The sequence below is a fragment of the Leopardus geoffroyi genome, chromosome C3, assembly GCF_018350155.1.
Source record: "Leopardus geoffroyi isolate Oge1 chromosome C3, O.geoffroyi_Oge1_pat1.0, whole genome shotgun sequence".
NCBI classification, from domain to species: Eukaryota; Metazoa; Chordata; class Mammalia; order Carnivora; family Felidae; genus Leopardus; species Leopardus geoffroyi.
In genome coordinates, this window is record NC_059338.1 from 24809185 (window position 1) to 24826357 (window position 17173).

Below are 17173 nucleotides of genomic sequence, written 5' to 3' on the forward strand. Positions count from 1 at the left end.
GGGAGAAGCCAAGCCATAACCTGACCCTAATCTGGCTCACAGATTTTTTTTTTTTTTTTAATAAGCAACGTGAATAATTTAATCAGTTTTGGAAACCCCTCTCTCCCCAAATAACACTTGACGCAAAATGCAATAACGCTTTGCAAAAGTTACCTACAGGTGGTCAAAAATATTTTAAAACAGATTTGAAGATTGTTTGTAGTGTTTTTACTCATAACATGAGGCGCAAACCTTGGGCGAGGGCGGATTCCCCGTATTGCTATCACCCCATGTAAATTTAAAACAAAAGAGAAAATTCGGAGACTTCCTAGCGTGCAATTAAATGCAAAGACAAAGCCCTTAAGAAAACCATTCGAGAGGGCTACGAAACGAATAAAACACAACGGTCAATTACTTCTGTGGGGCTGAGTTAAACTGAAGGGAAGTCAAGACGCCCTAACGCCTACTGGGCGGCAATAGACAGAGGTACCTTAGCCACCGCGGGACCCCTGCAGGCGTGCAGGAGCCAGCCAGTCGCGCAGGCGCAGGGCCGGAGCGGGAATCCGCCCCGCCTTCCCCGGGCCCCGCCCCCCCTGCTTCAGTTCCGGATCCTGTCAGTAGGGGCGGCCGCGGTCTGGGTAGCGGCCAAAGCCGCGAAGCTGCGCGGCCCGGGTTTCCAGCCGGGCCTCTTTCCCGGCCGGGCCCCAGCATGGCTGCCCCCAGGGACGCTGCGGGTGGGGACGGTGCCGCGTTGTCGCGTTCCTGACGGCCCCTGGCGTCTGTGCTCTCCTTCTCTTCCCCAGGCCACTCCAGCAGACATGTTTGCCAAGGCCTTTCGGGTCAAGTCCAACACGGCCATCAAGGGGTCAGACAGGTGAGGGAGAGAAGGGCCCTGTTCCGCCCACCAGGACACCCAGCCATTTCTCCATCCCGGCTGGCCCACAGCCCTTTTGGACTAGCTCAGCCGACCCGGGGTGGAGGCCGAGGGGTCCAGCGGGGGAAGGGACCCCAGGGGACCAGGCTGGAATAGACATGTTTTGAGGGTGAAGAGGGAGAGGAGGCCTGATTTATCTTCCAGGCTATCTTTTGGATATTGTAATTCGTTTAAAGGAAAACGTAATTCAATCAACGCTTACTGACTGCGATCTATAGAAGGTATTGCGGAGGGCGCCAAAAAAGAAAGAAAAGAAGGAAGGAAGACAGACAGACAGGGTGCCACTCTCCTAAGAGCTTAGAGTCCCTGAGGAGAAATCAGATGAGGAACCGAGAACTACAACGATAGGAGGAAAAGTGTCTAGTGATTACTTCTGGCAGGAGAGACAGACAGATGGAGGGAGAGGTGAGGGAGAATTACGGGACAGGTTTTGAGGAGACCTGTATCTGTTCAGACAGTGTCGCAAACGCAGATAGCACGTTGCGAATTTTGGACCCCGTGTTCTATAGTTGTCACTCTTGGTGCCCTGGTATAGCTTTTTAACCATCTGGGACAGGTTTGCCAAGCATAGAGAGAAGGGAGTGGGTGCGAGGGCTAGGCATAGAGGCAGGAAGGCCGGGCTGAATTTCCAAAGTCAGGCTAACTTGGTTACTGCCTGGATCTCAGCTTCCCTCTTTCTTCGTAAAATGGAAAGTCTTGCCCCCAAGAATATGTGACAATAGAGGAGACATGGGATGTGAAAGAGAATAGGATGTTTTGGAAGAGTGTACGAGAGTAGGGCATCATAAAGCAGTTTTTCCTTGGCCCCTTGAATTGATAGTAAGTCCTTCCGAATCCTTTGCAGTTCTCAAAATGCATCCAGGCACGATTCATACCACTCATTGGTTTGCTTTCTGCAGGAGAAAGCTTCGGGCTGATGTGATGGCTGCTTTCCCCACTCTAGGAACAGATCAGGTCTCTGTGTTGGTACCTGGAAAGGAGGAGCTCAACATTGTGAAACTGTATGCTCACAGAGGGGATGCAGTGACTGTGTACGTGAGCGGTGGTAACCCCATCCTGTTCGAAGTGGAGAAAAATCTGTATCCGACAGGTATGGCAACAGGATGGACATGGCCATTACTGTAATCCTTGCCTGGCATCCGTTACTCCTTATTTCTTTCATTCACCTGTCTTACTCAAAACAGTAAGTGCCAAATCTTCCAGTACCATCCGTAAGAATCGTTTCGGGCCCAGTGTCCCTAGGATTGGGTCTTTCAAGGTCGAAACTTACTGCCGTAGGAGGGAGAATGAAAGGGCCAATACAGAAAGAGCGCGGTTGCCAAGAGATATTCTGAGATGAAGGAGTAGTAGTTCCTAGTGGGTTAACTAGGGATGGAGCAGGGGTCTCGAAAAGGGTGGCATTTCAGGACATGTAGGAAATACATCTTAAAACGATGGCTAGCAGGATTTTCTTTAGAGACTGGAAAGATCCTGTGATAGGAAAGAAGCTGGGTTAATGAAACCACGTACCCAGCTGTCTTAGTGATGTACTCCCACAGGGATTCTTCCTTCGGCTCTATCCGGCTCTCAGGATCCTTTGGTTTCTCTCCTTGTGACAGAACTCAGACATCTAAGGTCCTTTTGTCTCTAGCTGCTGACACCTGCTTTGTCACTGGGGCTTTTCTTGCCCTAAGCTGTGCTACAGCAGCATAGGACGGTCTCCTTGGTCCGCTCCTGCCCCCACCCCACTTTGCTGCTATAGGGACACAGGAGGCGCTTTTTGATCTAAGGGTTTTTACCACTAATCACTATGAAAACAGAGGGAATACAAATAATAAACATACGGAAATTTCCAAATTGTTTACAGGCTGGTGCCCTGTTCTTAGTCTACTTGTTTCTGAGGTCACAAGTGGAATCCTCCTTGGTGTTTGTCCCCGCTTTTACCTGCTGTGCCCATTTCTACAACTACAATCAGGTGGGATGATGGGGCCTCCCAGTGTCAGGTGACATCCAGGTTTTTAAGAATCTACCTTCTTCCTTCCAATAGCAAAGCCTGTGGGCCCACTGCCTCCCTGTTATTTCCTAAGCATACCCACAGAAGATTTCCTTAGTCACTGAGGAGAGAGCTTTAAAGACAAGAGAGTGATTACCATTTATAATTTTTAAAAATTATATTCACATGTAATTTTGTATATATGTATACTTTTTCAATTTTTAGTAGTTTTACCACCTTCACAAGTGTGGAAATTCTTGGTGATATCCTAATATTTATCCTTCCATATTTCCATTTTATATGGCTGTATAATGGTATAAATATGTTTATGTGATTTGTAAGCATTTTTATGTATATTTGTAATCACTTATATTGCGATTATTAAAAGATAAAAAGGTATATTAGAAAAAAAAAGAATCTGCCTATTTTAAGAAGGAAACCCCTAGAAACCAAGGCTACACTGTATGTTAACTAACTTAAATTTAAATAAATACATTTAAATTTGAAAAAAAAAAAACACAAAAAGACCAGAATGAACCCTCTTTGGGCCTCACAGCCTCTTCTCTAGCTTTGAGCTGAGTTCCTTTACTGTCCCTGAATTAAAGTGGCCTTCGTGTTTGGCTTTGCCAGTGCCCCAGGGGATTGACTCTTTGGCAGTAAATCTGTGTCTCTTTTTGGGCAGTGTATACCTTGTGGTCCTATCCTGACCTTCTCCCAGCTTTCACGACGTGGCCTCCGGTGCTTGAAAAACTGGTGGGGGGAGCAGGTAAGAAGATTTCCCTATATTCTGGCTATCGACTGAAACCCGCTTAGGAAGGACCGACTACTCTAATAAATGTACCCACTTCCTGCGTTCATATGGTTGAAAAGTGGAATTTTTCCCCCGTTTGCGTTTCATCTCTCTCTTGACTGCTTCCGTGAGGTCCCTGGGCCTCTACGACGCTGTTGAAAGGCTTCAGTCAACTTTGTACTTTGTACTTCAATGAGAAAATAGTTTGTGAACTGCCATATGCTGTCCTTTAAGTCAGTAAGCTAATTTTGGGAAACCAGAATAAGATAGGTCATGGAACTGGCCTTGGTGCTTCAGTTGGACCACTAGCCCCCCTAGGGGAATGGTGTGATACTCAGGTTGCCGTCTTTTAATTTTCATTATGAATAACCTTGCTGATACCTGATAAAGGTTTGTAGGTTGAGTGAACGAATAAATGATGAAGTAGAACATGGAATTGTTTAGAGGCAGAATACAGGTTGTGATGCATTTGTTTCCTTTGCTGCAGATTTGATGCTGCCAGGACTCGTGGTGCCCCCTGCTGGTCTGCCTCAGGTACAGAAGGGTGACCTCTGTGCCATTGCCTTGCTGGGGAACAGGTACTGTGTCAGTCCGCTGTGCCTTTGGGGGAAAATCTTCAGTAAAACTGGGGAAGGGTTTGGGAAATGACAACTCCCCAAGCTTATGGATAAAGGATTAAAGGAAGAAAAAGCAGCTTCTTGTGGAGTGGGCCACTGGGGGATGGTGGTGAGCCTGTGGGGCTGTGTATACATGTGGGCCAAGCATAGCTGCTGCTGCTGTTTTTGTTTTTGTTTTTTTAGTAATTTTACATTTACAGAAGAGTTACAAAGATAGTATAGAGGTATAGAGTTCTTATCCAGCTTCCTGTAATGATAATGTTTTTTTATAACCAAAGTACAGGTATCAAAACTAAGGAATTAACATTGGCACAGTCCTATGAATACAATTGTAGATTTTATTCATATTCCCCCAGTTTTTCCATGAAATGTCTTTCCATTCAAGAATCCAGTCTAGGGGCGCCTGGGTGGCGCAGTCGGTTAAGCGTCCGACTTCAGCCAGGTCACGATCTCGCGGTCCGTGAGTTCCAGCCCCGCGTCGGGCTCTGGGCTGATGGCTCAGAGCCTGGAGCCTGTTTCTGATTCTGTGTCTCCCTCTCTCTCTGCCCCTCCCCTGTTCATGCTCTGTCTCTCTCTGTCCCAAAAATAAATAAACGTTGAAAAAAAAAATTAAAAAAAGAAAGATATATGTTAAAAAAAAAAAAAAAAGAATCCAGTCTAGGGGTTAAAGTTAAACGTCCGACTTCAGCTCACGTCAGGATCTCACGGTGCTTGAGTTTGAGCCCCATGTCGGGCTCTGTGTTGACTGCTCAGAGCTTGGAACCTGCTACAGATTCTGTGTCTCCCTCTCTCTCTCTGCCCCTCCCCTGCTCATGCTCTGTCTGTCTCTCTCTCAAAAATAAAGATTAAAAAAAAGAAAAAGGATCTAGTCTAGGATACCTTTTGCATTTAGTTGTTGGCTTCTTAGTCTCTTTGTAGCAGAATTCTCACACAGAATCGTGACACCAAGGCTTACCTTCCCAGGAAGCAACTTTATTTCTGCCGGCACCACTCAGTTGGGTTTGTACCCAAAGAACTGGACCCCGAATGTCTCGCGGTATAATTTTTTTATACATTTTCTATTTCTTTGTCTCCCATATATGGTAACACACACAAACATGTAGTCTAATTAAGTAGTCTTTGTTTACAAGGTCATGAGGGATGTTGTCACATAGGCACATAGCCAGGTTACCTTAAAGTTTTTTGTTTTGTTTTTTGTTTTTCTTTCTTTTTTCTCTTTTTTTCTCTCCTTAGGGAGAGAAACATTTCTACCTTTGATGCTCAGACTTCTCTATTTCGTTTCATAGAGCATCTTCTTGGTTTAGAGGTTTATATATTTAAAAAAAATTTTTTTAATATTTATTTTTGAGATAGAGACAGAGCACAAGCTGGGGAGGGTAGAGAGAGAGGGAGACACAGAATCCGAAGCAGGCTTCAGGCTCTGAGTTGTCAGCACAGAACCCGACACGGGGCCCAAACCCATGAACCATGAGATCATGATCCGAGCCGAAGTCAGATGCTCAACTGACTGAGTCACCCAGGCTCCCCAAGAGGTTTATATTTTTATAACATTATTACATGAGTGCCCGTCCTTTTTTGTTTTTAAAATTTTTTAACATTTATTAATTTTTTTTTTTTTTTTTTTTAAACGTTTATTTATTTTTGGGACAGAGAGAGACAGAGTATGAACGGGGGAGGGGCAGAGAGAGAGGGAGACACAGAATCGGAAACAGGCTCCAGGCTCTGAGCCATCAGCCCAGAGCCCGACGCGGGGCTCGAACTCACGGACCGCGAGATCGTGACCTGGCTGAAGTCGGACGCTTAACCGACTGCGCCACCCAGGCGCCCCAACATTTATTAATTTTTGAGAGAGAGAGACAGAGCATGAAGAGGAGAGGGAGACACAGATTCTGAAGCAGACTCCAGGCTCTGAGCTGTCAGCATAGAGCCCAACGCAGGGCTTGAAATGACAAATTGCGAGATCATGACCTGAGCCAAAGTCAGTCACTTAACCGACTGAGTCACCCAGGCGCTCCCCCTGCTTTTCTTCTTCTTCTTCTTTTTTTTTTTTTTTTTTTTTTTTTTTTTGAGTGGCTGTCCTTTTTAAATCATGGCCTCAGTGAGACTGGAGATGGACCGTACAACCAAGGGAACTAAGCAGGGTAAAGTTAAGCACCCTCCCAAAATTAGGAGGATAATTCCCATGAGGGCTTTGAATCTCCTGAGAGTTGAAAACCATCCTCCAGATAACTCCCAGGGGTCCCAACCTTTCCAGATCTGAACTGAGACATGAGTAACCTTTCTCATTGATCTGTGATCTCCTCTGTGACTTTCCTCTCATCATCTGTCTGTAGGTAGCAGTTGCTCAGGGTAAATTTTTCATAAACACCTCCCTCAGAAGCAAGCAGGTAGATAGATGGCATTTGATAGATGGCATTGCACATTTTGGTTTGCTGCTTGGCTAGTAAGTTAAGAGCTCTGGCATTTTCATTGGTTATAATTTCTACAGCTGCTTGCAGTCTGAGTATGTGGTTTAGCACGTAAATGGGAGTGTGGTAGCCCCAAGACCCATCCTCTGCCCAGGGGGCAGGGCCATAATATTGGATTATATGCTCAGGAGGCCATTTATCATCTTTTTAATTACCAATCTGTAAGGCACCCTGCTTCCTTTTAGTCTCCTTGTGTCCATACACTTGGACTCCCAAATGTTTCCCTCTGGCAAGTGGGATCAGGAAGACATGGACGAATAGTTTCCAGCACATATGACCCTGACCAGACTAGGGAGGTACTATATAGGCGCTCCTTTTGCACATCTAGTGTAGTCCCCCTGGGGCCCACCATTTGATGGCTGCGTTGACATTGTCTTCAGCCTCTCAGAGATGAGAGAAGTTAGATAAGCGGTGGGGATCTGGCTTAAGGTGATCTGGGGTTCCCCAACATTGGGTTTTTTGAGCAGTTGAGTTATAAAATCTTCGGCCTAGGCATGTTAAGTTTTTAACAGAGATGGTGATGAATTTTTTCCCCACTAGACAAGACAGTCTTTCCCAATAATTGAGCTTTTGGGAAGCCAAACCCCGGTAGTAGGACTGGGGTATTTTGTTTTACTGTAAGGTTTGTGGGGGTCTGATTTTCTAGTCTCTCATGGCCATTGTTTCCCAGCGTTGGTACCATCAAAGTATCCTATCCACAAAAGGAAGGTGAGTGTTAACAGAAACCTCTCCCCACATTTCCAGCTGGCCGGGGTGGCCTCGGCCAATCCTATGGCAAAGAGTAGAGAAAGAATCACAATAATAGTGAGAAACAGGACATGACAGTGCATCACAGTAAGGAAATAGATCTGGAAAATAAGGACAGTCTTTTGTTTCACCAAACCATCGATTCCTTAAGCTTCTGCCGTGTGTAGATTAGTCAGCTTCCAGAGTGACTAAAGCAGGGCTACAATCTCCCCAAACCTCTGGAGCTGCAGATTGCTGCTTCTGTATGGTCAGCTTGTATGGCGTTGAAGGCCCAGGAATGCATTCCCAGTTTCGAGATGCCAGCTTTTCTCTGCTGTAGTGAATCCAGGGACCCACTTTGGTCACCTTTACTCTAATAGGGGTGGACAAAATAACAGTGAATGGGCCCCTCTAGAGGGGCTTTAGGGGTTGGACATTTCACTCCTTTATCCATACTGCATCTCCTGGTTTAAAGGGGTGAGCATCTGTGATCAGATTCACAGGTAATATCTCTGACCCAGTGGTGTAAGGTGGTTAGGGTAGAGCCGAGGGCCCACATCTGTTGTCTTAGTGTTAGATTGTCTATCTCATTTAGATCTCCTCTTATGCCCTTGATAATGGGGGGAGGGCACCCATAAAGGATTTCATAAAGGGAGAACCCCATCTGCTTCTTTTGCCTCCCACCTGCAGCTGCAGTCTGCCTCCCTGAAGGTCCTTTATCTCTCCCTACCTAATGTCAACCCTTTCCCTATTTATTTCTTCCCTGAAGTAGGGCCTGTAACTGCTGTTAGGAAACAGAGACGATGACCGTTCCGGCTTCTTTAAGCTGATAAGGGATGGTGTGGGGGTACAGCTGTTAGTCTACCCAAGAGTCGGTCGAGTGGCCCACAGTATGGTTTTACAGGAAGGCTGGCAGGCATGAGGTAGCATAAACATTAGTGGACATAAAGAGAAAAACACAAAGTAAAGATTATACTGACCAACAAGATAGCATCTTAAGATAATGTCTACGGTTTCCAAACCTGTCAAACAGTCTAGGAGAGACCCTGCCTTTGTAAACAGCGTATGTCAGGGACTCTCTCATAACCCAGGTGATGGAGGAGCAGGAGCAGTTAGTCATTAATGGCAGCTCTATTTTTAAGAGTTCGGCCCTAACTTCATTTCAAAATTTTTTAAAGCTTCTAATGCTTGTGAGGTGTTATTTAGAGTTTTGCTGAGTATAAGCAGTTTGCTTTATTTTGAGGTGTAAAACTTCCAAGAGCCAGGAGTTCTACAAGAGAAAGAGTCAAGGCAGCCATTTACCATGATTCATTTGTAAATTTTTAGGTAAGCCAAACCTGGATATTATTTTATAAAGCAGAATTTGTATTACTTTTTGTGCCTTTCCTGTCTTGGAGGGGAAGACCTTTACCAATTAGTAAAGTATTGAAACCTAATTGTCAGTCCTTTCTGGATAGCCTCCAGTTTCTTGATTGTCTGGGAGAGCAAGTTTATGATTGAAAGGATTATTTTTAAGACATACTTCACAGGCTGCTACCACTTGCAGAACTGTCCTTGACAAATTGTTTTCCAGTAAACACCCTTTAGGCCATTTGATTAAATTTTGTCCCTTCCTAAAAGAAAGGTCTGATCCTGTGTTTTAATGATCTTTTAACTCTGTGAGTTTGGTAATAGTAATGACTCCGCTCTGTTTATAACCATTCCAAGGGCTGGAGACAGTGTCTAGGAGTCAGACCCCAGTTTATTATTTTTTCGGGAGAGTAGATGGGATTGAGTTTCCTTTAATACTTGATATAGCAGGCAAACTGTTTTTCCTGAACCTGGTATCTGCAGCCTGCAATATCCAGTAACTTCTAAAAACTCACATAATTGTGTCTCTGTCCTGGAGTTACCCAAGGCTCTGAGTTTCTGATAGACAGTTGGTTTAGGGGAGCCACCTTGAAGAGCCCCAGGCCCACTTAGTCCTTCCAGGGACATTAGTTATCTGAGCCCTCACAGATAGAGGTCCCTGAGGACATTCGGATCTCCACTGATTGTCTCCACATAAGGGGCATGGCTTATAATTTCATTTTGGTTGTCCCCTCTGAGGACGTTCTCCTTTTAGTGCTCTGAACGGGCATATAAATGGCACTTGGTGCCAGGACCTTGGGAAGTCCAGTCTGACATAGTACATAAGGCCACAACTAAGGTCTCAGATTATTTTTTTTTAAGCTTCCTTTTCTGTTTGTTGTTTTGTTTTTTTAATTCTTATTCTCCTTTGATCTTGGTTGTAATATACCCAATTGGCAGCTCATCAGAGCTCCTCCAGGGTCCCTTCAAAGGCCAACAGCCGATTTTTGCATCTTCTCTGAATATCTAGGGCTGCTTGAGTGACAAATTTGTCCTTTAAAATCATCTCAGCCTTAGGGGTGTCAGGGGAGATAGCCATATATTTAATGAGAGCCTCCCTCAACCTCTTCAGGAAGGCCATCAGGCTCTCATTTTGTGTTTGTAAGATAGTGACTAATTTAGCATAATTTAAGGGCCAAATCTTAGATTTCCTTAATTTTTTTTTTCAAAACATGTCTCATTAAGAGTCTGGTTTAACAAAAGCGTTATATCTTTCCAGATCAACACCGAAACATACGTAATATTCTGAATGGCCTTTATGTACTTAACGATCAGAAAATTTACCTAGATCTCCTTTTATGTGTCTTAAACCTTGTAACATAAAGGTTTTTTCTTCTGGCATTCTAGCTTGTTATAAGGGATACATGCCTGTTACAGGGAGGGCCTGGATAAGGTGGGTAGCAGGGAGCAGAATTGTATTTTTTGTTTTTTACAGATTGAGGACCTGAGGAGGAGGAGGAGGAGGAGGAGGAAGGGGTGGTTGAGGTGGGAGACTTCCCTTCCTCCTTCTCTAGGTCTGTTTTGGCCCAAAAACAATGAACATAGGGGAATTCTCCCCATTTCCCTTCACATTTGCAAAACAAGTCCAATTGTAGGATAGTAATGTCATTGATATTTCCCTCTGGTGGCCAGGTTCCCTCTTCCAGTTTGTTTTGGGGCCAAGCCTTTGTGCAAAAGAAAATGAATCATAATGCATTCCAAAGGAGTAATGGCCTTGGTTGGGGAATTACCCATTTATAGGAAAGAGGAAGAAAGTTGTCCCTTATCTCAATTTCCTATAGCTGGCCAGGAGAAACCTCATCTCCTGGCCCTGGGTTCTGGCTGGCTATGCAACTGGCAGCCAAAAGCCCTCTCAGTCTCGCAAGGTGCTGAGAGTAGTCATTCTTACCCGGGTTGACCCTACCTCCCAAGAGCTGACCTGGTCTTTCCTGTTTTGTTTTGTTTTGTTTTGTTTTGTTTTGTTTTGTTTTGTTTTTACCCCTCCGTTTCCCACCTGCAGGACCTTTGGGGTATGGACTGTGACCAAGCAAGACTTTCCTGGTTGTCATAATATGCACTAATTTTATTTTGGCCCAACAGTAACTTACATATTGATTATTGGCCATTGAGGGAAGGGGTTAAAGAGCCAAAGTCAAGGTCCATTCCCCTGCTGTTTTCAACAATGCCCACATAAATATGTTTCAGCCATGTGGATATCCATTTTCAGCATACAATGGACTAAGGTTAGTAAAATGGCTCCCACATATCTTAGTAAAAGCCCTTCATATATCATCCCTCCCTCATATGGCATGGGCACCCATCCAGTCCTCTGCTGAGCAGGAACAACAGAAATGTGGAGGATTTGGAGGCCGGCACGAAGGGTATTGCCATCATGTTCCCAGCCTTTGGAACAAAGGAGGGGGAGTTTTAATCTTAACGCAGTATACTTTTAAAATCCATTTATTGTAACCTTAGTGCATCCTGACCACACATAAAATTTCTGTGTGAAGATTTTCTTCATGAACCTTCTACAACCTTTCTTTACATTTAGATTTTATCCCAAGCCATTTCTCTCCAAATAACCAGTCTCATTTAGGACAAAATTACTTTTTTTTTTTTTTTACCTTTAACAAAAATATATTTCCATTTTTTATATCTTTCTTTCATATCTCCTTTTCTACATACAGAGTTGCTTTTCTTGTTTTTATCGGTTTTAATTACATTTAGCAGAATTTTAACTCTTTGAAACCTTAGTCTCCAGTGAAAACTAAGTGGTAACTAATTGTGTACTTTATGTTACATCAGAATTTTTTTAGATGGCAAACTTAAGAATCCATTAATCATAAAGCATGTTTTCCCACAGATCCAAATATCTTTAGTTTCTCTGTAACAAGTCAGAAGCACAAACCTACATCTAGTAATTAGTGCTTTAGCCTCTTATCTCGTTAGCTATCTAATGAATTCAATCTCAATTTATCATGCAAGCAAAACTTTAATGTTTTAGGTTACCAATGACTTTGAAAGCTATCTTAACAATTACCCATGAAAACTTTGAGACAGACAAAATTAACCATCATTTTAAGTCACCTTTTTGCTGACAAATTGCAACAGAGATAACAGCTTATTTGACCTTTAGAAAACCTTAGGTAGAAAAAAGTTTTATATATTTACTGCTGATAATTCTAAAGAGTCGTCTGTTTTAAACCAACAAACTTAAATCCATTTAAATACCAAATATGTTCCATCTGTGTCCATTTAAAAGTGAACCAATCTGTTCCCCATTGTCTGTTTTTACCTGGGGCACCAGTGGGGAAATATGAAGTGTGTGGTCTTTGCTCCAAGACCTCTAGGATGGGAGAAAGGGCTGATGGTGCCTGAGGCATTGAGGAGCCAGTTATGCAGGCTGCCCCCCAGGTGGTGTGGAAAAGGAGGGGGAAGGGAAGGCAGAAGAGGAGAGGTGTAAGCAGAAGGCACAGAAAGAGAATTCCCAGTTTTAAATCTTATCAGCTCAGACAGAGGAGCAGACTCCAGGTTTCTTTTGTTTTGTTTTGTTTTCCACTAGTGGAATTAGGCAGTCTGTGTCAGTCCAGAGAAGATAGGGAATTTCCCCAAAATAAAAGTAGTTTCGGCAGCTTCTTAGGAATATTCCTTAAAGTCCCCGTTCTGAGATAGAATAACCAGAGACAGTTGGCTCTAATTATCATAGTCATTGACCCAGGAAATGAACAAGAGACAAGTCCCCACACACACTCACGCAGCAACTCCAACCCGCTGCCCAGTGCCCAACACCTTAGAGTTGCAGCTCCATTCCTCATCCCTTGTAGAACTACTATGGCAACTCTGGGAGGTGATCAGGTTCCCCTTCTGCCTCTTAGGGGCAAGTCTGCCTAAACGAACCCGGGTTATTACCAGTCTGACAAGGAGTGCTCCCTGAGCTGGTTCCTGGGCCTCATCGGTTTCGTTGGCACACACGGGGTCCTCGCCTCGGCATGCTGGGAGGGCTGGTCTCTTGCGGATCAAGCAGTCCACTGGCGCCAGGGGAGGCCGCCTTTGCTGGTGCCCTGAGGTTTGTATCCCCAGTGGCGAAGGAGGTGGAAACGCACCATCAGATCCCGGACGAGCCCCCAAGTAATATAGCAGAATTCTCACACGGAGTCATGACAGGAAGGCTTTTCTTTCCAGGAAGCAACTTTATTCCTACCAATACCGCTCAGTTAGGTTCATACCTGAAGAATTGAGCCCTGAAGATCATGGCATAGTTTTTTTATATATTTTCTATTTCTTTGTCTTCCATTTATGGTGACACACAAACATGTAGTCTGATTAAGTAGTCTCAGTTTACAAGGTCATGATGTTATCACATAGGTGCATAGCCAGATTACCTGAAGTGGTTTTTTTCCCCTCTCTTTTTTTCTCTCCTTAGGGAGGGGACCCTACCACATCTTGTCTGTGACATTTTCTTGGTCTTTCTTTCGTTATCTTAACACCTTTTTCCCCATCATCTACGTCATCATCCTCTCTCTTAATTCTTTTTTTTTTAATCATTTATTTTTCAGAGAACGCAATGGGGGAGGGATAGAGAGAGAGCGAATCCCAAGCAGGCTCTATGCTGTCAGCACAGAGCCCCATATAGGGCTCAATCCCATCACCCTGGGATCATGACCTGAGCCGAAACCCAGAGTGGGAAGCTTAACTGACTGAGCCACGCAGATGCCCCAATAGCTTTATTGAGATATAGTTTACATACTATAAAATTCACCAATTCCAAATGTACAATTCAGTGATTTGTAGTGTATTTTTACAGAGTTCAGCCGTCACCCCACGGCATCTTTTTAAAAATAAATTAGGGAATATTCATATGAATAGTTTGGAAAAATTCTTTTCTCCTAGAAGTAACTGTATCATTTGATGCATACATCCTTGTCAGCCTTCTTGAATGTGTGTATATATGTGCATATAAAAACATACGATTTTGGTGTGTAGGTTAAAAATACAACCAAATGGAATTACACTTTATCTGTATTGTTTTTTCACTTAAGATCATGGGGACATTTTCCAGGTCAGCAAGCTCAGGGACGCTGAGCCTTCTTACCTGCTGTGTGGTGATGGAAGAGGTCCTCTCCGAGTGGACCTTGTGGTCGCCTCCAGTGTGTCTTCATCACAAACAATATCTTACTGACGCCTCTAGGGAGAGCGTGTCTTCCCACACTCCCACCAACACTGGATACAATCCGTTGTTCTTCCTTGTGGCATCTTGAGTGAAACATTTTTTTCTCATTGCTTCTTTGAGAGAGAAAGAGATTGTAGGCATGGGAGGGGTCAGCGTTGAAAGATCTTACTGTTGCTACTCATGTTCTCCTATTTTCCTTGAACCTTTTGGAACCAAGACCTGGAAAGGTTTCCTTCCTTGTTTACCTGTTGCACAACTTGCAGTTGAAAAGGACGGTGGTGTCACTGGTTTTCCCTGGGATTCTATCCAAGATGGGAGAAAACTACAGAAATGTGTATTTGGCTTGCTCAATTTGGCCTTTAAAATGTCTGTGGGGATGTAGCTTTAGATGGTTTGTGGCAGAGAATGAGGGTATGAAGGGGGGTTTATTAAAAATATGAAGCATGTTCGAGATTGAAGTTTTTGAGCCAACGGCCCTTCCAGAGGTAGAAGAAAAAGATCCCTCTTTTTGGAACTGAGAGAGAAGCCAGCTTCAAAGTTTCTGTGGTAGTAATTGATTGACCTGTGGGCACAGTAAGTGGAGCCACCAGCTTAGCAAACGTTTTTCTTAAGTTCAGGTGTTGGGAACTCTGCCCTTGAATCTCCTCCCTTGTGCCCAGGTGACCTTGGCCAGGCTTGTCTGTTCTCTGTGATCCTCGGGCAGCAGACCTTACAGGCAGTGTGTGGGCAATGCTTGAGGACTGGGCTGGCACACGTGTCCCATTTGGGCTTTGGAAGTTTATGTAGTTACTGTGAAAGAGATTGTTTTTGATAATCACTGGACTCACTCAGTTCTTAGTAGATGGTTACAAGGAGCGAGCCCCGTAATAAAGAGCCAGCTTAGAAGGAACCTCCCCAGTAAGTTCCACTGTTTGTCTCTTCTCTCTTCCCTGTGGCCTCCCTTGGCCTAATTTATGGCATACAAATGGCCTTCCTTTTGAATCTCTGCATAGGATGGCTATGCCTTTAAGGTAAGGGAGGTCATTTATATTTTTGGAATTAAATGGAGGGAATTTTTTTTTTTTGAAAGGGAGAGAGTCTTAAGGAGGCTCCACACCCAGCACATAGCCAACATGGGCCTTGATCTCACAACCATGAGATCATAACAAAGGTAACTTTAAATATCCTTGCAAGTCATGCCTGGGTTTGATTCATAATAGGGATAAAACAAACAGTGATGACATCAGCAGAGTAGTTACTTAGACAGAAGGGGCATGTTGGTCAAGGGATTTTTGAAAGTCCTATTTAGAGTTAATCTGAAGAACGCTGAGACCTGACTGAGTTTACTCCTGTGATGCGGGTGGTTGCTTCTAGTTTGCAAACGCGGTGCTCTTAGCATATGTGTGGAGAGATAGTCCTGACATGTGTCCTCCTGTGAGACTTTCCCTGACGTGTGTGTCTGGCTTCCTCCCTCTCAGAGCCCCTGTTGCCGTCGGAGTTGCTGCCATGTCCACAGCCGAGATGCTCACTTCAGGCTTGAAGGGAAGGGGCTTCTCTGTGCTCCACACCTACCAGGACCACTTATGGTGGGTTCCGTGTTCCTTCTGTCAGAGAGATGGCTGGCTGGGGGGATAGAGCACAGGGCCTGCATTCACAAATGAGAGCCTGCATCCCTGCCACGTCCTTCTGCAAGTTGCTGGTCCAGATATTAATTTCTTTGCTAGTGTGGAAAGGAAAAATGGATGGATGGATTGGTTTAATTTTTTTTGTTCTTGTTCAGAGAAAAATTGCAGAGAACTTTGATTATTTTCCAAGTGGATTGTAGAATCCTGGGCCTAGAAGAAGGCCTTACAGACTCTCTGCTCTGCCTTTCAGTACAGGGATATTCTTGTTTTATATGGCTTTAATCAGTGTGGTTTTATCTGCCACACACATTTAGGCATCTTCTTGCCCTACGGTGAGTGCCCCGGTGTTCTCGCTTATGATTCCAGATCAAAGCAGAGTAGACCTTCAGGCACCACAGTCATGACCTGATTATTTTTGTTGTTCAGATTTCCCATTTCCAATCTCCCTATTGTGGAAGTTACGTTTTCTCACCATAACACTTGCTTTCTCAAGCCATGTACCAGTTTATTTTCTGGTTATTTTCTTGTCATTTTTACCAAAACAGTAATAGTACTTTTCTCGAAAGCACTCTGCCTGGTCTTTAGGCTGGGTGATGTGGCCTGTTGGCATAGACACATCCTTACATCTTCAGCCCAGCGTCGGAGTCCCTCATTTGATAAGTATTGGCCGAAGCCTGCTGTGCTGCAGGTACACCCCGTTGGCCTGTGTGCCAGCAGATATGTGAGGGCTGCTTCCGGATGTTCTCCAGGCACCTGCTGTTCTGTCAGTGTGAGCAGGGCCGTCGGGGTCACACTGCTAATTGTTTTACCAGCAGCGGCTCCGTGCCCCTTGCCCACGTTTTAAAAAATTGGTGTACTTAGCAGAACAGCCTAAATGTAGAGTCCGGCCTCACTATTAACACTACTACGAGACGTGCTGCAACCCTTAGTTAGAACTGAGTTTGCTTTCCGTGATCTTGCTCCACGTGCTCTGTACGAGGCGTTGCTTTTTTCCCTGTCTTCCCGAGACTCGGTGGCATAAAGCCACGTAATCACCACGCTGCAGGTTAGATTGTACCCTGACATCACAGGGAAGCAACTGATTCTGCAGTTGTGGAGCAGGCCAGGTGTCTGTTCCTTGACAAGTGCTCTGAGCCCCGGGTTTGTATTTCCCCACACTGGTACTGCAGGTACCTGTGCATCTTCCTGTTTATTTAATTCAAAATGTTTTATTTTTAACTCATGTGAAGGGGATACTGTTGGGGGCTTCTCTTTTAACTACTTTTTCTTTGATCTGTCCTTGTCCCCAGATGTATATTAGTGACATTATTATTCCTTTGGGCCAGGGAGGAAGCAAGAATTACCCTCCCCATTTGAGAGATGAGGAAACTGAGGCAGAGGTTTTTCTGGGCCCAGAATTAGAAATACAGTTTATTTTATTTTATTTTATTTTATTTTATTTTATTTTATTTTAGAGAGTGTGAGCGCACACAAGTTGGGGAAAGGGGCAGAGGGAGAGACAGAGAGAGAGAGAGAGAGAGAGAGAGAGAGAATCTTAAGCAGGCC

At 44.3% G+C, this 17173-nt stretch overlaps 1 protein-coding gene across 8 annotated transcripts in view; it reads left to right on the forward strand.

Annotated features, from left to right (window-relative positions):
- The first annotated feature begins 580 nt into the window (after positions 1-580).
- The window catches only part of EIF2D (eukaryotic translation initiation factor 2D), a 29038-nt gene continuing 12445 nt past the window's right edge, over positions 581-17173 (forward strand). For 2 of the 8 annotated variants that reach the window (XM_045456197.1, XM_045456201.1), the window contains exons 1-5: positions 583-853; positions 1813-2003; positions 3568-3651; positions 4163-4253; positions 15482-15589. In XM_045456197.1, the coding sequence (XP_045312153.1) occupies positions 798-853; positions 1813-2003; positions 3568-3651; positions 4163-4253; positions 15482-15589 (530 nt within the window). In that variant the 5' untranslated portion in view covers positions 583-797. Of the gene's footprint in view, positions 854-1812; positions 2004-3567; positions 3652-4162; positions 4254-10984; positions 11098-15481; positions 15590-17173 lie in introns of those variants that run through there. The other 6 variants (XM_045456199.1, XM_045456202.1, XM_045456200.1 and 3 more) reach the window with 6 other exon arrangements.